Source organism: Drosophila subobscura, chromosome O (assembly GCF_008121235.1).
Source record: "Drosophila subobscura isolate 14011-0131.10 chromosome O, UCBerk_Dsub_1.0, whole genome shotgun sequence".
Classification (NCBI taxonomy): domain Eukaryota; kingdom Metazoa; phylum Arthropoda; class Insecta; order Diptera; family Drosophilidae; genus Drosophila; species Drosophila subobscura.
In genome coordinates, this window is record NC_048533.1 from 29120630 (window position 1) to 29146993 (window position 26364).

Genomic DNA, 26364 nt, shown 5'->3' on the forward strand with positions numbered 1-26364 from the left:
CCTGCCAAAGGTAAACAAAATGCAGGAAGTTTTATGCTTAGTCCCTCACTCGACTCTCCTGAAAATAGTAGAAACGATTCGATGGCCCCGGCAGATGCACAAATTCGCGAAATTCCTCCAAATTAAATTTGTTGGCCTCATAGACGAAGGGCGGCAGGGATGCCGCGGAGGGTTCACTGGGTTCTACTTCCACTCTGACCGTTTGGCGTGTCTTGATGCCCAGCACGGCCCAAATGTCGAACTCCTCCTCCTCCTTCTCCTTCTCCTCGATCACCGCTGGAATGGATGAAACGCTGCTGCTGGAGAGCGGAGGTCTCGACAGGACACACTCCTTGTAGCTGCCGTACGTCTGCTCCATTTTCTGTATCAAATGATGTTTCCGGTTCTTAATCAAGTTGCAAATATCATCGATGGGCGGATTTGTGACCAGGTAATTGTTGCGTCTGACAATGATGTCCGCCTGGAATTCCTGATCCTCATCCAAACCGCATTCGCGGCAGTCAAAGTAGAGAATTTTTCGATTCGCCTCAAGGGCGCGGAGGAAGGGCAAACCCACCGCTGGACCCAGAGGTATGGCTGCCATTTGGAGGCGTCTCAGCGGTTGATGGTGTCGCAGCAGGAAGGCAATGTCTCGGGCAATCACTCCCTTGCTGGGTCCACCCTCGATGGCTGAGATGTTGAGTGAATGCACATGGCCAGTGCCATGAATGAAATGGAAGAGCTTGCCCAGCGCATTGTCGCAGAGAGGATTGTGTGCCAGTCCGAGGTACTCCAGGCAATCCTCCTTGTGGCGTGCGAGTGCCTTGCCAATCACCTCCATGCTGTTGGCTCCAAGTTTGTTGTACTCCAGCTGCAATGCCTTGAACATCTTGGGGCGATCCAACAGGATTTGCAGCGCATTGCTGCAGTCATCCTCCATTCGATCGTAGCCAAAGTCCACAGTCTCCAGTGAGTCCAGGGAGCGCAGGGCACGCGCCAGAATGCTCAAGTGCAGACTGTCCACGAGGCTGTTGCGCAGTCGAAAGGTCTGCAGGTGCTGCAGCTGCAGCAAACCCTTGGCCAGGCGTGTCATGTCATCGTAGGAGAACTTCCATTGGTAACTCTGGTACTGGTTGGCGTCCGGTGGGCCGAGGAACTCCAGCGTGAATGAGTTCAGCAGCCCAAAGTGCCGCACAAAGCCGAGATCAATGTGATGGCACAGCTCCGTGGGGTAGCTAACTCTCTTGTGATGCCGCAAACAGAGTTCCCTGTTGCGCATATCCACAAATTGCTCTTCGTGATCGGATAACTCCGGATCCACTGGGATGTCAAAGACTCCCTTGATGGCCTTCTTTCGCTTCGACTTCTTCTTGGGCTCCACGGAGCGCAGGCGATCTTGCAGCATTTTCTGTCTTCTGAGGCGACGTTCCAGGCGTTTGGCACGCTTCTCCGCTGCCATGTCCCGCAGCTGTTGCCGGGCAGCATTGCGCACTTGGCGGGCTCTGCGTCGCTCTGCAGTCTCCTCATCGGTTAGCTCGGAAGACGACTCGGAAGAGGATGAAAGTATGTGCACGGCGCCAAAGGATGCGGACTTCCGCTGCGAGTCGCTGCCAGTCTTTGGCTCCGCTGCACTGACGCTGGGCGCTCGCTTTCCTGTTGGTTCCTTCTCGTCCTCGTCCTCACCCATCGCAACATCCTCCTCTGTGTCTGGCTCATCGCTGGATATATCTGCCTCCTCCGATGACTCCGAGGAAATATCTATTTCCGGCTCGCTCTCATCGTACTTGGCGAACACCGCCTCCGGCAGCACCTGCAGCCGCTTGATGTGTAGGGCGCTCACATGCTCCTGGATCAGGGCAGCCAGCGCTGCCATCTGCGCCTCCGGCCAGTATGCCGCTGGGCAGTTCTCCACCAGTTCCACATACTTGAGACTCAGACCCTTGGCCCGCCAATCGTACTCGTGCCAGCTCTTCATGCGCAGCAGCTTGTCGGGACTCTTGGCCCACACCACGCGCTGCCAGTAGCGCTGATCATCGATGAAGTAGCAATCAATCAGCGGCAGATCCACAGCCAATGCATCATAGAACACTCTCAGCCACTCCGCTCGCTCCAGCACCATTTGTGGCACATTCCTGAAGCCACGACGAGCCAAAGCCTTGACACACAAATTGGCCAGCGTATCCGAGTGCCCCTCGATGAAGGCCTCTGCGAATATCTCACGATTCTGTTCGCTCTGCAGGCTCAGGATGCTCAGCGAGGGTTTGTGCGTCTCATGCTCCAACTGTATTAAGAGATCATTGGGCAAGCGAATGATCCGCGCATGGTGCGGATGTCCCGCGTACTCGGAGTCAGCTAAGTCCATTGATCGAAGCTTGAGTTAAAGTTATGGGTAGAAAATATAGTTAGAACTGTGCGCTGTATTGTGCTGAAAGTTTTGTTGGACTTTTTGAAGTTTATTAGAGAGAAAATATGATGTAGAATGGCAGCCTGCCGGTAGCTATTTGCTTTACTTATCAGCTCTAAAACTTCCCCCAACTATTCACCTTTAATATTACTTCCCGCCACTTCAAGCGCTTGCTAATATTTGCTGCTAATGTCCTGCCCAGCGCACTCGGCAAAGCACTTGAAGTAGAATTTAAATTAAGCTAAACCTAATTGAGGAGCACGCGAATGGTTTCTTTTTGTGGCAAGGCAAGGCACACAAGTACCAGTCTCAGTCTCCACCCAATTTCCATTCCCCTTGCCGACCCTGAGCTCACCTTGCTGCTGCTGCTGCTGCTGCTGCGCTTTGTTTTGATGGCGGAAACCGCCTTTGGCTACCGCCTTGTGGCCGCTATTTTTTTACCTAATGAAATAAAAATAGATGTTGTTAACTGCTCGCTGGCTCCGGCTCCGGCTCTTGTCTGTGTGCTTTTGTACTCAGATCGGTGATTGCCCTCCTCCGCAGCAGTCCAAGGACTTGTGTGCATCAAGATATGCCCCACCAAGTGAAGGACTTTCTCTCTCTCTCTGCCTGAAATCTTTTGCCTGCGCTTTTATTCAGGGCTTGGGATTGTCTTTCTAAGAGTTGGGAGCAGAGAGCCCCTTGTCGTGGGGCCTGAGCATCGCCAACTCCCAATACGGATTAAGTGCAATGCCAGAATGGATTTCTCGCACGGTTTGTGCTGCTCCTGCTCCTGCTCCGTCGTCCTTCCCTTTCCTCAACGACAACTGCATTGCTAAGTGGAATTTTGGCCATGACTTTTGCTTTCGCTTCGTCAATCACCTTTTTATCTGGGACGACATTACCCAGGCAGCCACCGAGCTCCAGCCGAGGAAGGACAACTTCCAAGTTCTCGCATGTCCTTGCTGGCCATGCATGTGGCTTTCCCCCTCTCTCTCTCTCTCTCTCACTCTCTTCCCTCTGTTTGTGTGTGCCAAAATTTATTACAACCTTTGGGAATTCTTTTAAGTAGTTGCTCGATTCAAAATAATTTTCCATTTATCACTGTGATAACAAAACAGTTTCTCCCCACAGCGCGAAAATGGCAAAATAACATCAGAAGCGGCGGCAATGGCACCAGCAGCGAACATTATGACTGGGGTGTGGGGCAGGGGTGTCGAGGGGGTGTGGGCGCTTGAGTGGGCGTGGCAATGGCTTGGCCAAAATAAAGTGCTCTTTCGCAAATCTTGCTCTTGCTCGTTGTAGTCGCCCTGGGAGTTGGGTTGAAGACTTTCTGCGGTCGTTAGGGAGTCCAAGCAGTGGCGGGGGCCCTGCTTGCTGGTGGAGGGGCACTGCTTGCTGGAGTGGGCACTGCTGGCTGGCTGCTGGCTGGTCTTGCCTCTAATGATAAATGCGGGGCAGCAGGTGATTTAAAATAATTTTGGTCAGCAAGCGCGTGAAAAATACTTGTTGTTGTTTTAAGAATTTTTGAAATTTACGAGCTGCCGTTCGTCTCCGCGGACAGGGATGGACAGACGGACGGAAAACCGCAGAGTAAAGTTCCACTGGCGAGGCCAAAAAGTTGCCGCAATTGCTTAACAGACATGTTTGCAACATTTACCCAAGGGGCTGGCCAGATAAGGGAGCTGGGAGGCAGCCGCAAAAAACGAAAAAGGAGAAATATTCCGTCGCGACACGTCTCTCTCCCCCCCCGCCCTGTGTGTGGGGATGCCACAAAAGAGTTTAGCTGGAACTTTGCTTTTCCTTTTGCATTTGCCGCAGTACTGCCCCCGTGCCATAGCCCAGCTTCTGCTCTCAACGCCATTTCCTTTCTAAGGATTTTTGGCTTGTTGACTTTACAAAGCCATGGCCCAAAAAGAGCTTGTCAGAGGCAGGACTAGGCAGGTGGCCACCGCCCAGACGCCATGCATCTTTCATGGCTGCGGCACACAAAAACTTTCCATTTGTGTTCGAACCAACTTTGATGAACTACCTACCGGACTACAGTCCTCCTGCCTGCTGCCTGCTGCCTGCCTCCTGCTGCAGCTCGGCAGATGCGAGAATTATGTGCTCGGCCCATTGAGCAGAGCGTGTTGCGCCATTAAGCACACTCCAAAGGGGATCTCAGACCCACAACTGATGGGTGGAAAGGAGGAAAGCGATGGGCATGCAATCTTCAACGACCCAGACAAGTGCATTTGCATAATTTGCAAAGTTTTTCCTGCTGTCGGTCAAGTTTCTTACTCACTTTTTGGTGCATGTTTATTAAGTCATCAATTAGGTGGAGAATATTGATTTTTATTGTGCAGATTTTATGGATATTCCAGTGTCCAGCTGACAAATATTTATCCATGCTTAGTGCTTGAGTTTCATCTTCATCAACTGATGATATTGGCCATTGTATCGAGTGCTGGTTAAATAGCCAAAAATGCCGGAAGAGCCGTGTCCAGTGTCTTGTCTCGCTACGTGAGTGTCCTGTGTCTTGTCTTGTGTTTGCGCGTGTCCTGTGTCCTGTGTCTTGTCTCGAGTTCCGTTGTAAGCGATGCCCTTGTTTACTCTCTTCAATTCCTGCCATATTTGAACAGCTTTCTGTGGTGGCTCTAGGGTCAGTCTTCTGGGGAAGCTACACATAAAATCTAACGACATTGGCGTCGTTCGATAGTTGCTGTGTCTCGGGTTGCATTTACATACTTTTGGGAGGGAATTAAAATTCAGTCAAAAAAGTATCCATAGAAAATGGTAAAAGTTTAGCATAAACTTTCGGTGCTTTACATGCAAAACTTGCTTGCAATTGGCAGTGGCCAAAAAAAGGAACATGTTTTCCAGTCTGGGAATGCTGCAGCCAAGTTTCTCTAAGCCGTTGGGGTTCTTTGTTTTAACGACTTACTTTGCGGTTGGTCGAGACTTTGGTCTGCTCCGTGTAGTTTTTCGGGCAGAGTTCTGCAGCGATTTTCGCTAGTCATTCAAAAATATTCGACGGAAAGCAAGTAGCATTGAATTTGAGCCAACAATTGAAAGGTAAAAGCAGGAGGTAAAAGCAAGAGGTATAGCAGGAGTGAAAGCAAGAGGTGCAATCAAGAGGTACAAGCAAGAGGTGCAAGCAAGAGGTAAAAGCAAGCAGCGGTAAAAGTAAGCGCTAAAAACAGACAATAAATAATAAGGAAAGCAGCAGAACATGTGAGCTCTCAATTGAGAGCTGCTCGTGACAGCTGATATGGAGATTAAATTAGTGGGTGGGTGGCAGGTGGAGCTGCTGCTGCTAGCTTGTAGTTAATTTTAAGCGCTGAAACACACCTTGCCAACGAGCACTGCTGGAGACTCCCCACACTGATGTGCATACAAACAGTCACATGTGTTGCATCGCTTCTACGTTTTTTTGTTGTTTTTCTCATCAGAGCAGATGCAATATAATCTCCTTAGCCACAACGCATTTGAAATGTCATGCGAGGTTTTTGCCGTGGCTGCTGTTTTGTTCTCTCTCTCGCCACCAACTGATGAGGGTCGCAAAGCGCAGCTGACGCGACACGCGGACGAGGACGAGGACACAGGCGTTCGCTCTCTCTCTCTCTCTCTGTGTGTGGTTGGTGCTTTCAATTAAAATTTCAACGTGCACGTAACAACTTTTATTGAAATTACGATTGCAGGCAGGTGCACAAAGCGGGAGAGAGGGAGAGCGTCAGACAGAGAGAGAGACACAGCGGAATGCGTTCAGTGGCATTGCATACTTTATGGCATAGTTTTGTGAGTCGAGATGACATAGGCACATACTGGCATGCGGGCAGGCATTTGTAGAACATGGCTCTAATGAAGCTCGAATCGTGTTGGTGGTGCCACAATCCCAGTGCTGCCATTCAAAAGGCGAATGAGAGCACAGGCGCAATGCAACTCCCCCAGCAACCCCCCTGCCTCCCCCTGCAACGATTGCGCGCAGCATGTTGAGGTCACGTGAGCAGCATTTTGCACTCGAAAACATGATCAGCGACAATTAATAATGCGGATATTTGATTAATGTGAACAGCGTCGGACAAGCAGCACAAAAAAAAATGAGAAACGAACTTCAACTGTCACAATAAAACTGGCCAAAAACTCTGCTTGCTGCCCTGCTTGCTGCCCTGCTTGCTGCTCTCCCCATTCATGCATTCACATAATCCAAGATGAAAAATAGATTTGAGACAAAAATTTCACTGTGCAAAATGCTGACAAGGACATTCCGGAGCAGCAGGGACAGTGGCAGGGCGTCTGGGTGTTGATGCTGCTGTAGTCGGCGGTCACTGCGGCGGTCCTGGCTGGCTGGCTGGCTGCCTGGCTGAGTGGTTGGCTCCTCGCTTGGGTTGTTACATCAGCTAAATGGTTAAGCGCCACTAGTCGAACTTCGAGCATAAAAAGACTGCTACAAATTTTTATAAAAAACAAAGCAAAAAAGGGACTGCAGACTGCTGCCCTAAATGCTGGCCGAAATTGCTGTTGGTTTTTGCTTTCCATCGACCATTCATTCGCCCAGCCCACTCTCGCTGTCTCTCTCCCTGTTTGCACTGCTCACATTGGTCTTGCCGAGGGGCCGACTGACTTTGCTACATGACAATGAAAATCTGCATTGCTTTTATTTCAAAATACTCTCCCCAAGAAGCATAAACACTTGGACATGCTTCAAGTTGTATGCCCAAAATTATATTCTATAAAATAGTTGAAGTAGCAAGAATTTATAGCTGGCAAATCTTTAACTTTAAAAGTTTTATTTCATTCCAAAAATCTTCTATTTGTCGCTTCCTGCGCTCCCTGTAAGCGCATTTAGGGCGCTGACCAATTGTGGCATCCAATTCCTTGGCCCTGTTTTTGCCTGACATCGTTTCGGAAATTGTCATTTTAGTATTCTGTGTTCGGCATCATTCCTTCAGTTGTGCTGATTTTCTGCTGTTTCTGCAGTTTCTCAACTTCGTTTTTTGCCAGCGTTTCGCCCATGAGTCCATGAGCCAACGCCCACCGCCCAGCAATCGGTCCATTTGGTTGACATTGCTGAATTAAACCAATCACTACTATTTTCACACTTAACTTGCAATTTGCATAAAATATTACCCAAGACCCAAGACCCAACAGTCAAGCAGGGCTCAGGCCGGGCAGACGCTTGTGTGGAAAAGCAGTGAAAAGAAGCAGTGGAGAGTGCTTCAGAAAGGGGCTGCGACTGCTTGACACTTGCGTGTGAATTTATTTTATTTCTTTTTGTATATTTTACACACACACACCACACACACATTTGCATTCGTGGCAGGCATTGAAAGCGTGTTCTGTGCATTTTATTTATACAAAAATATATTCAACATGTTTGGCCCATTGTGTAGGCCAGCGGCAAAGAAGACACAAATAGGTTCCACATTTTAGTTAAAGCTTTCGGGCGTGTGTGCAGTCATTAGTGCAAAATGTTGCCTAAAACTGAAAACTGAAAACTTAGCTAAACACAGAACTCGAAACAAAGCATTCCGCTACATTAAACAAATGGGTTAGACCGTGTCGTAGGTGCTGGCAGAAGGCCTTTAATGTGTGCCTGCTCTCTGTATGCTCCCACTGCTGCTGGGAGCACCCTTTGAGCGCAGGGAGTCGCGCCTAGGACATTGGATGCCCCGTTTTGCACATGTCCAAAACAGAGAAATGGCATCGTCTTGCCTTCCGTTTGCCTGCCCCCTTTTGGGTGTGTGTTCGCGTGTTTTTGTCGTAGACAAAGGTAAAGTGCGTGGCTCAGCAAATCCGGTCCGGAAATTTGCATTTGATGTAAGCTTTGAGAGAGTCAGAAGTCAGTTGTGTTGGCCAAGTGGTTGGGTTCGAATGGTTTGTGGCACTTTGAGAACTGCTCGAGCAGCAGGGTAGAGGCAGAGCTGACCTCTGGCCAACTTTCAACGTTCATTGTCTGCTTCGAAAGAGCACATCATTAGAGCTAACAAAAAAGACTCGTACTTATGTGCAGCCGCTGTTTAAAATGTTGAAAATTGAATTGTTACGCTTACATGCACTCAAAGCACACACAGAGGCACACAGACAGACAGACACTCATGTATGCATGCATGCTTTTGGGGTACTCCCACGAGCTGGCTGTGTCCTGGCTGCTGGCTGCTGGCTGAGAGTGGAGTGTGTGGAGTGTATGTGGAGAGTGCGAGCGAGCAGCTTTTGGCATTGTGTTAACAAATACACTTAGGCAAACACATAATTTCGAGTATTTAACTAAAATAAACAGGATGTAAAACATTTTATTGCAGCAGCACCAGCAGCCATCGCTTTGCATTTTAACAGTTGCACACAGAGATGGAGAGAGGGGGAGAGAGTGAGCGAGCGAGCAGCGGACATGCAGACAATTGCACACACAGATACTCGTGCATTTGCATTTTAGTCACTTGCACTTTTGACTGCTGCGGGGGAGCCAGAGTGGAGTCAGCGAGAGAGAGCGTGAGGGTTGTGCGAGCATGTGGATGGTGCGTTCAAAGAGCTCAAAGCTACTGAAAGCTGCAGCTGGCCGGGCAGTGTCTGTCTCTGTCTCTGTCTGTCAGTCAGTCAGTCAGGGAGTCGCTTCTTTTTCTTTTTTTATATGTTGCTGCTGCTCGTCTCCGGCTTTTGTCTCTCACTCGTTTGGCGCCTGGCACTTATGCACATTTCCATTTGCAATTGTTATTTCCGTCTTTGTGTTCATGCATGTGGAGTATGGCTGGAAGCGTTTTGCCATGCTCCCTGCTTGCCTGCTCTCTGCTTGCCTGCTGCTTGCCTGCTGCTTGCTCGCTGCTCGCCTCCTGCTTGCTCGCTGCTTGCTCTGCTTTGCCCCAAACAATATGCCGACCCTTTAAGAGCACGCGTAAATTCTCATAAAAAACTTGGCATGCAGCTAATTAAAAGAGCTGTAAATTATGTCGCTGTGCGTGTGTGTGTGTGTGTATCTGTGTGTGTGTGTGTGCAGCAACTAAATGCAAATGCTAACTAGAAGCGCCACTTCTACTTTCCTATTCTGTCTGTGAAAACGGTCACCGTCACCTTAATTAAAATGCACAATTTTGCACTTTCTGGCCAGCGCCATTTTGTGCTGCATTTGCATTAAAAGCAGCGGCCAGGGGAGCCCTAGTACCTCGTACTAACTAGTACCTCCCCACCACGGACACTGCATCCTTAGCGACACCGTTTCCTGGCCCGGCCCGGCCTGGCCCACTGTCAGGCAATTTATTTGCCGACTACTTTACACTTTTGCCGCTGCCTTCGAATTGGGTTTTATTTTTGTACCTCTCTTTTTTTTATTATTTATAACTTTGTCCAGCACTGCACTGCTCGTCGTACAGTTGTAATTTTGGTGTGCGGTCTGCGTTCATTTCGCGTGTGAGCGAGCTCGTCTCTCTCAATGGTTCCGGCGTAGCCCCCTGCCAGCGCTGCCCCAGCACTGCAATATTCACAATTAAAAAGCTCAACACAAAATTTACATTGTCGCTTGATGGTCACAGACACAGAACAGGAACGGAGACAGACCAGCAACGGCGACAGACATCATCATCATCAGCAGAAGCAGTCCACCAGCAGCAGCGGCAAGCAGTGGCAAGAGCTGCTTCTGGCAGCAGACTAGGGTGCACTGCTTGCGGGGCATGCCAGGGCTGAGTAGAACATTGTAAATATAACTTCCAGAGATAGGGATTTTAAAGAAAAGACATCCGTCATTTCTGATATAATTTTATTGAATGATCTTTTGTATGTTTCTTAAATTCTACTTGGCTGAGGGCCAGCGTAGCTGCGCCGCCAGCAACGCCGGCAGCGGAGCGGCCGCATTTATATGTTTGTTATATATGCCCAGCGCTGTTGATAGCGGGGGGCGCGAGGGGAAGATCCACATGCTTGTGTGGATCATATTCAAGTGCCGTCGGCTATGCTATACATGCCGACGCTGCACTAATGTAGTACCAGGCATATATGTGTGATCGTATTTCGTCGCACTGAATATGCCTGGGAATGTTTATTGCATAAACACTGCAACAAAGTGTTACAGTGTGTTCCCTTTTAAGTACTCTTGGTACAGTGGGTATTGGCTATATATATGCATACTACATCTCCCTCCTTTTGAAAAATAACGTAATATTTATGAAGTTATTTTATAATTTTAATATGATAGTTATTTAGAAAAAAATATATTTAGAAAAAAAAAAAATTTTTTTTTTTTTTTTTTTTTTTTTTTTTTTTGTTTTAGTAAAGAAAATTAAAAAGATTTGATATATTCCTATAGATATACTTATGTATGGCCATACTAATTCTATCTATGAGTAAAAAAAAAAAGTTTTAGTCTATCCTTATGTACTTTTTGTTTTTGTCTTTTATATTTGAAATTGTTATATTATCATTTTCTCCTATACTATCTACCTTATATGGTCCAGTATATTTAAAATCTAACTTATGACCTGTTTCATTTTTCAATAAAACCTTATCTCCTACTGCTATTTCTAAATCTTTTATTTTCGAGTCATATATAATTTTATTTCTTCTCTTATTCTCCTCGAGCATAGTTCTTGCTCTTTTATAAGCTATTTCTAACCTATATTTACTCTCTTTAGAGTAATCTTCTATGTTATATATAGGTGCTATATTATCTATACTATAAAATTTTGTTGGTATATTTGGTGTTCTACCGAATACCAATTCATATGGACAATAATTATGTGCCATTGATGGTGTAGTGTTGAAGCAGAAGACAAAATATTGGAGCCATACGTCCCAATCAGTCTTATCAACCGATATGTATGAACGTATGTACTCATTAAAAGTTCTATGACTTCTTTCTACTGTTCCTACTGTCTGGTGGTGGTGCGCTGTTGACGTTATGTTTTCTATTTTTAGATATTTACATAAGTCGTTAATGATTGAATTTTTATATTCTGTACCCATGTCCGTGATGAACGTCTTCATTGGACCGTACTTCAGAATAAATTTTTCAAAGATAGCTTTTGCTACCGTATTTGCGCTTTTATTTGATATTGGGATGGCAACTAGATATTTTGTTAAGTCACAGATTAAAGTGACTGCATATTCGTTGCCATTTTCTGATCTTGGTAATGGACCTATTGTATCCACTATCACTCTGTCAAAAGCATGTACAGGTGTATCAGTTATTGTTAATGGAGTTTTAGTATGCGTAGTTATTTTCGCTTTTTGGCATTTTGGACATTTTCGTATGTACTTGGTTATATCGCGAGTTAAACCTTTCCAGAAATAATATCTTTTGACCTTGGCCAAGGTTTTTGTTATGCCTGTATGTCCTCCTTGTATGGGATCGTCATGGTATGTAAACAGTATAGCTTCTTTTTCTTTCTCATTATTTATTTGGGTCACCGGCTTGAGTAGCCGGTGAACACACTGAACACACTGTAACACTTTGTTGCAGTGTTTATGCAATAAACATTCCCAGGCATATATGTGTGATCGTATTTCGTCGCACTGAATATGCCTGGGAATGTTTATTGCATAAACACTGCAACAAAGTGTTACAGTGTGTTCCCTTTTAAGTACTCTTGGTACAGTGGGTATTGGCTATATATATGCATACTACAACATGTCACAGCAGATCCTACAGGGTAATTACTAGTCGATTCATGCTGCTTAATGTCTTTGACTCTTCTCTCCTCTTTTTTTGGGCAGAGGCTCGACTGTGACTTGGGTGCACCATAAAATCGTAACGCCACTTTATGCGTTTTATGCTTTATGACCACAAATGAGTGCACACAATGCAACAGTCACAGACAGCCAGCCAGACCCCAGGAGTAATGTGTGTGTGTGGTGTGTGTGTGTGCTGCGGTGCAACTTTTATGCATGCTCACATAGAATTTGATTATGCCACGCTTGGCATTTGCTCTGCACTCTCGCACTCTCGCTCCTTTTTAATGTTTTATTTTATATTATTTTATTTCATTTTTTTGGTTTTTGTGTTGTATAAATGCTGAAGTTTTTAATTTTAATTGTTAAAAGCTTTTTTGTCAGGAGTTGGTGGAGCTGCTCCTCTGCCCAGCTTGGACTTGGCTTCGACCATAAAAATTAAGCAACTTAAATGCATTTAAATGCGTGCCCACAATCACAGCTGCCAGTGACTGAACTCCAATCCACTCTCCATATGGCAGTCAGTGCACAGAATACATTGAAAACTTTTGCCAGCCATGTGCAACAGTTTCGGCTTGTCTGATAAATTAAACAACAAACGGGGCCGGCACTCGACGGAGTCGCGACTCGTGAATCCATGACCGGCGCCAGTGCCATTGGCTGCCTCCTTCTGTAGTTCAACTTTTGGCTGGCCATAAACCACGCGAATTGGCTACCACTTTGCCTGCTGTCAGCCCACATACGCACCTGCAGCCAGCAACCTGCAACCTGCAACTGAATCTGAGTCTGGTTCATGCTATATTTAAGCGTGGTCATGCCTGGCGCTGCCATCCATAGATAAATTGTTGGGCGCATTTAATATGAAAAGTTATGGTTGAGGCAATTAAAACCAGGTGCCCCGCAAAGGCACTTTAAAGGCCCAAGCCAAAGCCAATAGATTGGGATTTCAATTGTTAATCTGGCACACGAATTTAAGTGATCGAAAAGGCTGTATTTTGCTCTGTTTTTCCGTTTCATTTTCATTGCGGAATTTGCTGCTCATGTTTGTTTGCTTTGCCTGTGCTCATAATTATGTTGGCACTTGCTTTGTTGGCATTCGTAACGAATAACTATATAAGCGACAGCCCCAAACACTCACACACATGCTCCAGGACAGAGGCGCGTGCTCACAAATTTCGTAATCCTTTAACAAGCCCCTGCAGCTTCCGCCTTTTGGCTCTTTCGCACGACTCCACACACAAGCCCCTGTTGATGCTGCTGCTGCTGTCATTGTCTTGGGCCTCATCATCGCATAATTAATCTTCAAAAAATCATCAGCCGTCGCAGGCATTAATCTTTGTTAAAACGTTTCACGCAACTTTTAGTCCATTGTTACACATACGACGTGTGTGTGCCGCATACAAAACGAGCCAGCGATCTCCCCTCACTTTTCTCATCTCATAATTGTGTGCAGTCCTCGTTCTGCTGCTGGATGTTGCTTCAGTCCATGTTTTGTTGCTGCTGCTGTTGCTGGAGTAATTTAATATGTGCTGCGAGGCGTGCTTTGTTTTTATTTACTAATTTCTTTAGACAACAGACTTAAAGCTCACAAAAACCCAGCAGCAGCAGCAACATTTAAAGGGGTTTTGTGCCTGTCCCTGTCCCGGGGCATATGCAATCGAAGTCAACTGAGTTCACTTGACTTGTCTGGCCTGGCTCGGATGCTTGCAATGATAAATGATATCCCAACATAATGCAATTGTTGACAGAGCGGCCCCCGCACCCGCTCTGTCTGTGAGTGTGAAAAAGTGTCGCCTCGTCAGCATCTTCGATGGTTTCACCCCTCTGTGTGTGTGTGCCTGGGTGATTATAATAGAAAATAAATGAATGAAATGTTTTTGACACGTCGCTGCTGTCATTGCTCCCTCTTCATTTTTAACATTTTGTGTCATCCGGCAGGGGGGCGCACACTTCTTTAAGTTTCAGCTCCCCGCGGCACGCACGCGAGTCAGTTAAGAAAAAAGGGAAAAGCCATCTTTGGCATTGACAGCACAGCAACTGCAACCCACCCCAGCCTCCCCTCTTTATGCTCTCTTCATCATCACGCTCAATTTGCGCGAATTGTGTTGTCTTGTGTCTTGTGTCGTGTCTCGTCTTGTTGCTGTCTGCCGACTTGTCTCGTCGCCCTTTTGTGCGCCTCGCCTCGCAATTGATTTAAATATTTTTGACACTTGTGCCAGATAATTGCTAACATTAATCATGGCCTAGCAGCTGTCGCTCTGTCAGCTTCGCTTTTTTTGTATGCCTGCTGCCTGCTCTCTCGAGTGGAAGCCCTGAAATTTACGTCTTGTCGCAGTCATAAAGCACCAAAATTCTGCACATTTCTTAGCATACTTTTGTGCGCAGCGCTCTTACACCTTGACCTTTGAAGGCACTTGGAAGGCAGCAATTAGTCGCAGATCTTCCGTTTGTCCCCACTCACATGTGGACTGCAATCTGCCGGCAATCTGTTCAGCGCTTGAACGGACAGCCAGCCACCTCGTCAATTTATCGCCAAATCAATCAAAAACGCTTTGGGCACTGCCCCTCCTGTCGCTCTTCCGTTTAGCGTAGTGAAAAATGTGCGAAGGCGAGTGCTAGGGGCCGAGCCTCGACTGCCTTTGATCGTTTGCCGTGAAAATTTATTTGATTGCCGGCTATAAGCAACTTCAGCTAATATGATACAAGCCGATCCCCCTCCCCCCCTGCCAATAGCGAATGAGTAATGCCAAGTGCCAGTATGTGTGTGTGTGTCTGTCTGTCTGCCCGCATGGTGGGCTGCGAGGGCGTGGGCGTGGCTGTCGTCGCTGCTAGTTGAGCTTAATTAACTGTCTGTGAAGTTGTGCAGGAAGGCAGAAGAGAGCAGCAGCAGAGAGAGAGACTCGGGGGGCCACGCAATCTCGGCATGAGCATCTCTATGCCCTGTGTGTGTCTGTTTGCTGGCCAAATTGCTTGTGATGAAGACAGTCAAAGCGTCAATCAGTCAGTCACTGGCGTTGGCAATGGCACAGGCTATGGAACTGCCACTGAAGCTGAAGCAGAAGCTGAAGCTGACGCTGAATCTGACTGTGTGCCGCAGTCGTTCTGTGTCTCTGTCTCAGTCACCGTTTCCCTTCGACTATGTATGCCTGTGTGTGTCTTTCCAAATGTCCTTCTGGCTGTCAGTTAACATGCCTTTCCGTAGCCTTACTTTTTGGTATGGGACCGTTGCCTCGTTTGGCCATGGCAGTGGCCCGTCTCCGGTCTCTGCTCTCGTTTCGTCTCTGCTGCTCTCGTGGAGAGATAATCACTTTGGGAAATTGCTCATGAATGATTTGTTGGCATAAATCAATTTGATTGATGAGCGTCAATATACTTATATGCCGCTTTGATGTGGGCAATTCCAATACAGCAAATAGACAGAGAGACAGACAGACACACATAGGGGCATGTGCTACGTGTGTGTGCGTGTGCCTGTGCGTCTGTGTGCGTTTTGTGGGTGTGCTTTTGTGCCAGGCAGCAACTAATTGATCAATTAAACATCAATTGCCTGGCCACGGGAGCTGCGGGTCGTCTTCGTTATTCGATTCTTTATAGACTTCTTTTTTTTGCCTACCCTCAGCAGCTGGGGGGGGAGGGGCTTCTGGTGCCCCCACCATAAAGCAAGAAACTGTTGAAAAGTTTCTGCTATTCCGAACTTGAGTTGTTATGACACTTTTAATAACTTTATTATTGCATTTACATAGTAGCAAGACACGCTCAAGAAGCAGCTGAACAAGAAGTAGCTCCCAGCAGCAGCAACTTGCAACGGTTAAGTGTGGCGCTGCCAGTGCTGGCTGCCACCTTCGTGCCACCTCCGTGCCACCCTGCATATGCTGGGAGTTGCTTTGAGGTGTGTGTTGCGGTTGTGCCTGTGTGTGGGTATGTTTCGTAGCTGTCTACGCAATTAAAAGTTTAATATAATTAAATGGTTTTATGACTTTGACTGTGCACCGAGTGCCGAGTGTGCGTCGCGTCCCGTGTCGCTCCACCCCGAAATGCATCCGCACGGAGACATGTTTTTTGAAGTCGCATCTTAAGACCACGTCTGGTAAACACGTGCACTTTAAAGTACCCAACATCCCCCTCCGGCCCTAAGCCCCATAACAAGCTGATGGCAAAACTGGAGCAAGCTTTCCCCTACACTGCTTGCCTGCGCTCCCCCACACTCACTGCTTGCCTGTGCTCCCCCACACTCACTGCTTGCCCCTACACTGCTTGCCCCTGCCTTGTCAGAGTGATTAAGCCATCAAAGTTTTGCTTTCGACACGCAGCATTAACGCTTCGACGTCGACTTCGACTTTGGCTGGGGTTAGGGCTTGACTATCATTTCCGTCTTGCTGATAATTACTTGGCCAGCGTAAAGTTTCGGTTGCAGACATCAGCAGAAATTGGCCAGCCAGCAGATGAGCAAAAAGATTTTCTGGTAATGTCGTCGCTCCAGTCGTTCCAGTCATTCCCGTCCATAGTGCTCGTTGTCGCTGCTACAAATCTCGAGCGACAGCCCGTACATTGCGCTGGGGCGTTGCTTAATAAATGATGGCAGCGGCCACGCCCACACATGAGCACACGAGATTGCCTAATCTAATTTATTTATGCGCAAGTTCAAGTCAAGAAAGTTCGCTCCCTGCACTTATTCAAGCATTTAAAGTTGACACTGAGCGGGCAGCAAATATTTCATTCATTTTGCATAACAATTTCTAGCAAATGTCTCCTAGCAAATGGCATTTACCGCAGCATGCAGAAGGGAAACCCAACTCGACCCTGCCTAAAGCGATTGTGCCATCAGGAAAATGCTACACAAATCATGCATAATATAAATTAATAGCCATCAACTCTTAAATTTCGGCAACATTTTTGAAATCGGGATTCGGGGCCTCCGGGGACTAGCGCCGGAGTCTGGGACTGGGCGAAAGTTTGGGTTCCTGGGCTTGGGCTTGGGCTTGGGACTGCCACCACCCGCCGTTTCATGGCAAATTAGTAACTCGTGGGCATTTTAATTGTGTTCGGGCTGTAGATGGGGCACGGAAGGGTAGGCGCATTTATGTGCGTCAAAAAAATAAAATGAATTCATTTGTACCCTTTTCAAAGCCGCATAAAAGCGAAGGCTAAGACGCGGCACGCGGTTACGGCTACGGCTACGGCTGCCACCCCACCCAAATGACTTAACTCATTTAATGTGGCTCTAATGGGATACAATTTAAATTTAATTGATTTGCCCGACATGCTTTTTATGGCCGCAAGAATTTCTCTAAATTAAAAATGCCTTTTTTTGCGTTAAGGATGGGAGAATGTGGCGTGGGATGTGGCGGCGGTGCTTGTTGGTGTCCAATGTGAATGGTGCAAAAATGTGCGGCAAGATTAATTCCTGTTTTGTGCTCTCCATATTGATTAAATATGCAGGACGACGCTGGTGCCTCAAAACGAGGAGTTCTGCCTGCCGCCTGCCGCCTGCCTGACAACACTATGTTTTTTTCAGTGGCGCTGGCTCCCCGCTGATTTATTGGTTTAATGCACCCGGCGCAGTGGCTGCTGCTGCCGCCTGCCTCCCACCTCCACCCGCATAAACAGAGCGCAACAAACCGCAGTGGGCGGGCGGTTGGGACAACAAAGGTGGGGCAGGGGGACGACCGGGAACCTTTGCTGCCCGCAAACATTTCTTAGCTTGGCAGCTAATTTATGTGCGCACGCGGCAGGAAAATGCTGGCAAAGGATACGCCAGGAGGCAGTCCCCTATCCCAACCCCCTCCCCATCACCCTTTCCCGCATTGTGAGAATTATGTTTCAAGAAGTAGACGTTGGCGATGGAGCGGCACTGGCTCTGGCGCTGTGGCTCTGGCTCTGGCTCTGGCTCGGTCGCAAGTGTCAGCGAGCATAAAAATTCGCATTTTAATATTTGCCAGTAAGCTGCACTGCGTTGGCAGCTGATTTGCCATCGTTCCACCAACTACCTAACGTCTGCCGTCTTTCCCCATCTTTCTGCTTCTCCTTTGGCTTGTTTGCTCACCATTTTATCTGTGCCCAACAGCTGGCGCTTTGTTTGCGGTTCCATCCGCGCGCGTTGCGTGTTGACTCTTGTGTCTGAGCCACCTTTCAACTGCAACTAATTTATTTTATTTGCCAGGCTAGCCCCAGTCCCAACCCCACCCACAGTCAGCTCTCAGTCACAACTGGCATGTCTCTAAATATGATTCAAAACAAGAATTAGACAGTGTATTGCCTCTGCTGTTGTTGCATTTGACATTAAGTGGCTTGAGTTAGAGTGCCTGCCGACTGCCGTGAAGTGCCTTGGACATGGCTGTAAATGAGTTTTGTTATCTGCAAACAAATTGCATTACTCGTGTTCCTCGGAAGCTGCAGCCGGATGGGCTGTGAGACCTGTCGCACGGGCAGCGCGCAACGCGCATTACGCTGAGCAGTTGTGTACTTAGACTGGCAGAGAGGATGATTCCCCCCTAAAAGACTGAGAGCCTGAGTATCAATGAGTTGCGCTGGGTCGCCGTTGTGGAGTATACTTTATGGGCAGCAAAGATGTGCATATTTAACTTAAAGTTGGCACTACCAAAAGTCCAGGTTCAAAGGGGGCAACACATTAAAATTAAGCATGGAAATTCGCACTCAGTTTTAGTGCTTATCCAAGCTCAAGCTATCCACGTCACGATTTATAAAGGAAATTCTACATTCATATGGGATGGTAGAAGCAATTAAATTTCAATTTCGCTCGTTTTCCGTTCTCTTTTCACATACTTTTAGTTCGCAGGCTGTATTGAGAATCTGTCGGCGTCTCTCTCGCCGTGATCTGATTTTTGCTCTGGGCTTAGCTCGCCTTCACCCTAATTCGCTCTGGCCTTAATTCGCTCCAGCTTCAATTCGCTCTAGGTGGTTCTTGCCCTCGCTCTGCTGTCGTTACTGGAGCTCGCTTTGGAGCGAATTCGCGCTTGCTCATTTTTGCGTTATCCAGGGATCACAATTGATTTGTTTGTGTAACTTTGCGCTAAATTAAATACTCATTCCACAAGGAAATCGTCACTGCAATTAGATTTTAATGGCAATACACTCAATAGGCTAAAATGTTGTGTTGATTGTTGTTTGCTGTCTTTGCTGTTTGTTTTCCGTAGAATATTAAAAACATTTCACCAATTTTGCAATTAAATGTTGGCCTCAACTTTCGAATGGCTTTCAGCGCTGCGATCATTATGGCATAAATAAGCAAACAAAAAGTTCAACTCAACCCCCTTGCGGCCATTATTTAGCATAATTAAATAGCTCATGGAAAAGTAAGTAAATTATGGAATGTGAAATGCTCGTAAATTTCGCGCTCGTTGCTTGTTTTTGTTTCGCATCCGAAAAGGTCGTTGAGTGCGTTGACCAAACTGTTGCTGCTGCTGCTGCTGCCCCCCTGCTGTTCCCGTTCCTGTGCCTTCCCCTTGCTGTCGACCTGCTGACTGTTGATTTTATTAAAATCATTTCGCTCTTTTTATGTTCATTGGACAGGAGCAATAACAGCCACAGCACACTTGATTACTACTGCATTATTATAACGTTACAATAATGATTATTATTTTTTATCCCAACCACATTTATAAAATGCGCATTAATCATGGCCTGGTCCTGGCCCTGGGTCGTGGGGCTATTAATGTCTGGCTGGCCAAACAGCAAGAAGCGAACCATTTCAAAAATAAATTAAAATTTGTATGCGTATATGCGAAATATATTAAATGTTTTGTGTTGCATAAGAACTCCCCTCTTAATGAGACGCACAATTAATGCATTCGAATCGGGGGGAAGGACTGACTCTACTGCCATAAATTCAGCCTCAGTGTGCGTTGGCAATTAGTGGCCAAGGTTAATGCGTGTACAGCTGGGCGGTGCGAGGGGATCGGGCTCATCATGATTGAGAGGTTGAGAGATTTAACCCAAAAAAAAGTTAAATCCGTTGCTGAAAGTGTTTACAAACATGGATTAATGTAAGCTCTTTTTTCAATGCCCATTGGGATTTCTAGGGTTTCTATTAATTTGATAAAAATTGCTTAATGTGTTTTGCTCTATTTTCTAAGTGCGATTCTGCATCATCATCATGGAGAAGCTGTAAATAAGTTTTATTATCTGCAAAGACAAATAGCATTAGGCGCCAACGCTCTCCGCTAGCTCGACTGCTTGACTTGCCTGCAAAGCAGTTCGCACGGACAACGGCAGTATGCCAAGCAGTTTAATGCACTGCGGATTCTGTGCCTCACGCAGCATGGGGTTAAGCAGTTTGCGCTGCTCGCAGCTAAGTTCCTGCCAGGCCACGCCGCAAATGGTCTCATAGACCTGATCGTACTGCGAAATATAAATAAATAACTTAAGTAAAATCACGCTTAGATGTGCCAAAACTAACTGCAAATTCTAGCTTGGTGCCCAGCACACAGTAGACAGACATGCTGTAGGCAGAGACCAGAAAGTAGATGGCCGATGGCATGTGAAAAGTGGTGAGAATGATGCAAAAGCTGAGCATCACCGCCACAGCCATCGAGAGCACTTGGGTGGCAATTAGATCATGGTAGAGTTCGTTGACAGTGCGGCAGTAGCTGGGGGGAGATTGATTAGTATTTTATGCGCCACTTTGGATCACTTTTTATACTCCGTAAACAGCTGATGCCACTTGATCACTTCCAAGAGCAGCTCCAGTCGCTGTTCCTCGCCTGTTATGTGTGCTCCAACGCTAACCAAAGCCCTTGCCTCAGTTTTCCGATCCAAAGCAGCGTTAAGTTGCTCCACTTTGAGCTGCAAAATATCCGCAAATGTCAAGATTTGCGTGAGTCCAAGCAGAACAAACAAATCGCCCGCGTAGAAGCCACAGCCAGCGACACCTATTGTCACCAGCTGGATGAGATAGGTGATCGAGTAGCACAGGTTGCTCTCCAGCGGCAGCCCTGGGATCTGGTACTGCATCACAGTGACCCGCGTGCCGTCGTACAGGAGCATTGCCAGCGGCAGGACAGTCATGAGCAGGAACGTGGCCATATATCCATTGCGTATGCCGCGCATTAACCCCAACAAACGATCGATGTTCAGGTCCAGTGTGCGGTAATTAGAAGCCGACTTTTTCTCGTACTCCTCGTAAATGTTGCAGGCAAAGAAGGTGAGTCGCCGCATGGTGCGCTGCTTCAGCAGGCAGGTTAAGAACTTCCCCAGACCATGGAACAGACCACCAAACATGAGGCTGGCCTTGAGGCTCACACGCCAGTCGCCGCCATTGTCCACCATCGAGAAGATGGTGAAGCCCGTGTAGTTGATAATGGCAAAGATTGTGGTCCAGGTGCGATAGTTGAACTTCACTTTGGGCGCGAGCACATCCACGCCCAAGAGATTGGTCCAAACGTTGATGTTTTTGGTTAGCTGGCGAAAGCGCTTGGCGGGATTTACGGACTCCATGGCACTGGCACTTCGTAACTGCAGGATATGTCCAGGATTTGTGCTTATATATGTTTGAAATAATATTCGTATTTGTTGTGGCTGCAATTATCAACATTACGGGTTAATTATCAGCAATGGCAATTGATTTTTTAATCGCAGCAATTTCGTCTCAAGCTCTGCATATTTTCCAGCGACTGTTGTCTTGGCTAATCTAATTTATGCATCCATATTAAAAAAGGCAACCCACAGCACTCATTGTGGCGCAACAAAGGGAAGTGCAAGAGAACAGAAAAGAATGCAAAAAGCAGGGAAAAACCATTTCGCCCTGGGGTTATCCGAGCAACCCAATAATAATACGTTCCAGCTTTTGTCTTGCCGGCTCTATCAGTCTTTCCCCTTTTTCGCCACACAATTATTCGCCTTTTGTCTTCGAGAGAGAGAGCCAGAGCCAGGGACTCTTTCGATAGCATTCATCATACGCACTGTTGTCTAATACACTTCACAGTGCGGTGAATGTTATTAGTCAAACGCCCACACTGCTCCTTTGTGTGCCCTTTTGTTATTAATTTCCAAGCTATAAATTTTACTTTGCCACATTTCTAAAGGCCAATCCCCCCCGTAAAACTACTCACTTGTACTTGTAGTTTTACCCGTGCCTAAGCCTGAGGATGCCTCTCGCTCTCTCACCTTTTTGCACGCTCGAACAGCTTTCGGTTTTTGTCTGCGGTATTTTGTTATTCTGGCCGATCCGGCACCGCCCCTTCCATCTGCTGCAATCTTTTGTTTATGCCTCACAATGGCCTGCCGCAGGTTTTTACTGCCTGCCTCTGTCCCTGTCCCTGCCCTTTGCCTTCCTTTTCTCTCTCTCTTTTGTGTGCCTATAAAATGCAATGGAATTTCATATTGTGCGGCGTATATATCGGCATATCAACATAATGCTTTTTCGTATAATATTCTCAGACATTTTTGCGCTGCGGCACGTAAAAAATGCAAGCAGTACACACACACACACACACGCATTCCGAAAAACGTTGTGTGTGTGCGTGTGTTTGATGTTTAATCAATTGAAAATGCGAGAGTGCCATTGATGGGTTGGCCCCCAGACCCTGCCGCTGCTCCCCGTGCCCCCTGCTGTGGCCTTTCCGCGTTTCAAGTCAATTGTCTGCCTGACATGCTGCATAACATGCTGCCACTGCGGATGTGGATGCCGCTTGCCGCCTGCCGCATGTCTCAGAAGCCTAAGCCACGGCACGGCACGGCACGGCACGGCACGGCACGGCACGGATCACCACTGTGTTTTCCTGCTTGACTTCCGCATCGACCTGGCGGCTGTTTGCCCAGCACAAACTGCAGCAGGCGGGAGGCGGGAGGCGGCGACAATCTTAAGACGCGCTGGAAGAAAAAAAACATTAGCAAGATTGCAAGGTGCGTGTGCCCGGGACACTGCCATCGCCCCCAACCTTTACTCACTTCCGTATTGAAAGGGAATTGAACGCTCGACTGGCTGCCTCGGCTTCGGCTTCCTTTTGGTGCTCCTCTGGTGCCGCCTGATGCCTGATGCCGCCTTTGCCTGTGCCTTGCCTTGCCTTGCCGCATGAATGGCACAAAGAGGAATAAAAATTACAATATTGCCGCTGCTGCTGCTGCTGCTGCTGACGACGACCACGATGCAATGTGGGAATGGAAGGCAAACAACAGAGGCGCACAGCAACAAAAACAGCCTCACGCACACACAGAGAGTGAAGAGCGGAAGGAAGGGCAGCATGCCTCAAGCTGCCTATTCATGCGTGTGTGTGTGTGTGCATGTGTGTGTGTGTGTTTCTTGTATTGAAACTTCCTTTAATGGCTTCCGGTTATCATTATTGGCACAACGTATTGTCCGTTCCCAACTCTTGTTCGGCTTTTCTCCCACAGACTTTTCTCAGCTCCGCTCAGCTGTGCGCTGCTTCTGCCCTGCTTTACCATGCACTGCTTTACCCTGCCCTGCTTTACTCTGCCCTGCTTCATTCTACTCTCATGGCTGCGTGTCTATAAAGATTAAACGCATTGTTCTACGTTGATTCTTTTCGGCATGCAAAGAAATTAATATTCGCAATCCATTATCTTTTCTAATAGCCGCACACCAACGGACGCACACACGTTTGCCTCTGCGAACAAAGCAGCATATTTAATAACCTTAATGGGGGGCCAGCTTAAAGCCTTAAAGCGACTCCGGAACCTTTGACCGAAGTCCTCGCATAATCAATCAATCGAACGCTTTAAGCTCTTGACTAATATGCACCAGAAAAGGGCCGAGGCAGGGCAATCTTTTAAAGTGTGTCCTCCCAGCAGAGAACGGAGCACACATAGGACACACATTGATAGATTAGCAGCAGCCACACAACAGCAGACTCAAGCCATACCCATGGCCGTCATCGTCATTCGCTTCGGCTAATGATGACAAATTTTTTATGGGCATTATGAGCGCCGCACTAGGGGCCGGCCGGACTGTACGCTGCGTTGACTGGAAGCGTGTGGGGGATTGGTAATGGGAGGGGAGTGGAGTGGAGGCTGCCACTAGGCGGCATAGAATCGGCCAAAACCCTTGGTCGGGCAGTGCTCTTTATTAATTTGACAGCATCAACAGGAGCTGCCTGACTTGGCACGCTAATGATTGAAATGAACTCCTCCATGACAAAGGACTGGCGATGGCAACTCCGTCGGCAAAAGCCAGTGTTCGTCCGGTGTAACGCCTACCATCTAACCAGGGCGTCCCCCGGCCGGCAGACAGCAGCTTGATTGATGGTTATCACTCACAGTGGGACGAAGAGACAGAGCGACAGAGACCGAGAGCCACTACAAGGACGTCAGATTAAATGCTGTAGGTGTGTCATAACTTTTTTGCCAGAGTGGATCTCGCCACTCCACTCCACTCCACTCTCTATTGCTGTCTCCCATTGTTGTGCTGCTCCTTTGTGTTTTTTTTTGGGCACTTGTCATTCCCCTGGACACACACACACACACACACAAATGCCGCACCCAGACGCAGCCGCTAAGTATGCAAAAAGTGAAGCGAAATCCAACAAATATATACACAATCTGCCATGTCACTTTCGAGAAAGGAAGCGGCAAAATAATCAACCGCCATTGGTCATGTTTGAAAGCAAATAAGGCCAATTAACAAATGCAAATGTGCAGAATATTTTTATTAAAAAAAGGGTAAAGGAAAAAGAACAAATTAAATGAGAAGCGAAGCTCCAAGCCCAAACCCAGCAGAATGCAAACCCAATCCCTTGCTAGATCGATGCTCAACTATTATAATTGAACAATTAAGAAGGAAACCCACTTCATTCAGGAGTGCTTTGCCTCACTCGAACATCCCCCAAGTAATGTGCTGGCAATTGTGTGGCAGGTGTGCGTGTGTGTGTGTGTGGGAGGGCAGGTCGGAAATCAGCCACCTGCCACCAAACTTTTCACTCACTAAAGCACCCAAAATCTCGTACAATTGTAGGCCACAAATGTTTCCACACAGCCACAGCGGCAGCAAGGTCTATTTTATGACCAAAGAGAAAAAGTACCGCAGCAGGGGAGCAAATCAAGAGAGAGAATCACTCACTGAGCGCCTTCCAGTCGCGCTGCCATTTAAGGGAAATTTGCTCTTTGCACGCAGGGAAATTTCCGCTGAATGGAAGTATAAGAGTCGCGGCACAAGAACTCACTCAAATTAGCACAACAAGGAAAGAGCAAGGACTTTTCGTGGGGCTATTTTTCAGTTTCATTTTTAACGATTTGAAAATTGGGCTAACGGCCTGAAAGTGGAGTTTGGTAAATTGCACTTGTTGCCAGGAGATTTCAGATGGAATTACATCAAAGAGACTTTCTCGTAGATTTCTAGCAATTATTTCATTGACATTGATGAGCCATGGCCAGTGCCGACCCCCAACCATATATTGTAAGGAGCACGGACACCCCATAAGGCCGCACGATGTTCGGGCATTGGGCCGGCAGAAGCGGAAGCGGAAAAAATGAGATTTATGACGTGTACAATGGGATGTTGGCGGATGGGCCAGGTGGGCAGGAAGGCAGGCCACAGGGTGGCCGTGCGGCAAGGCACTTATAAATAAAAGTATGTGTGTACATACCATAAATGCTGGGTGAATTATTAAAATAAAAGTGAAACGGAAACGTAACAAAGGTTCGGCGGCAGCATTTATGACAGGAAAACGCGAAACGCAACACAAAAGAGATTGCTGTGGCATGGCATCTAAAACGAGATATGCCACGCCGGAAATAAGCCCCATACAAACACAAACACACATGAACACACACACACACACACACGTGCGGGGTGGGGGGCAATGTTTACGCACTGCCAAATCAAGATCCCCTATAAGTAGGCTTCATTTGCCAAGCAAACGCGATGTCTCGCAGAAGAAATAACAAAATATTTTGGAGTGTAGCAGCAAATAATGTTGCCCCGGGAGGCAGGGCAGGGCACAGTCTTTCAGGCTCTATATTAGATAAATACACATATGAATACTCGTAAAGCTACAGCTAAGGCACACATTTAATGGGCAACTGTGGCTGCTGATGCTAAGCCGCTGAACAGATTGTTGCCCAGCCTGATCCCGGGCTGGTTTTGCTTTTCAATATCCTGTATAATTTCAACTTGCGGACAAACCATTAATAGACTTCCTGCCGAAAGGTAGTTCACGGCAGTGGCCACTGCTTGCTGGTTCAACTTAAGTAAAAGCAAGCAGTGTACGCCTACTTAAGCAACCCCAAACCTGCAGCCGTCCCATGGCCATTCCCCTTGTGTATTAATGTTCATTGAAGCGATCAAAATCAAGTCGACTACGGCTAATGCTACGCACATTTCTGGGAGGTATTTTTTTTTTTTGCTAGAGCCTGCGTGAACTTTTGCTTGTTACTCGCAAATTTGCCTCGACAAG

The 26364-nt window shown here is 47.2% G+C and overlaps 2 protein-coding genes across 3 annotated transcripts; both read right to left on the reverse strand.

Moving 5' to 3' along the window:
* Positions 1-28: 28 nt before the first annotated feature.
* Positions 29-13477, reverse strand: LOC117898919. Of its 2 annotated transcripts, XM_034808628.1 has the most exons (2): positions 13131-13477; positions 29-1825 (listed from the first exon to the last, which is right to left on the reverse strand). In XM_034808628.1, exons 1-2 carry the CDS (start codon positions 13326-13328, stop codon positions 38-40), a joined length of 1986 nt encoding a protein of 661 aa, XP_034664519.1. In that variant the 5' UTR covers positions 13329-13477; the 3' UTR covers positions 29-37. The 2 variants fall into 2 exon arrangements, with proteins under 2 accessions (XP_034664519.1, XP_034664518.1); XM_034808627.1 differs by lacking the exon at positions 13131-13477 and having other exon boundaries at positions 29-2393.
* A 6481-nt stretch (positions 13478-19958) lies between these two features.
* LOC117896040 (putative odorant receptor 83c) lies at positions 19959-21451 on the reverse strand. The gene is made up of 4 exons (XM_034804049.1): positions 20658-21451; positions 20415-20604; positions 20201-20356; positions 19959-20140 (listed from the first exon to the last, which is right to left on the reverse strand). The coding sequence occupies exons 1-4, from the start codon at positions 21449-21451 to the stop codon at positions 20087-20089; spliced, it is 1194 nt and encodes a 397-aa protein (XP_034659940.1). The 3' UTR covers positions 19959-20086.
* Positions 21452-26364: the final 4913 nt, after the last annotated feature.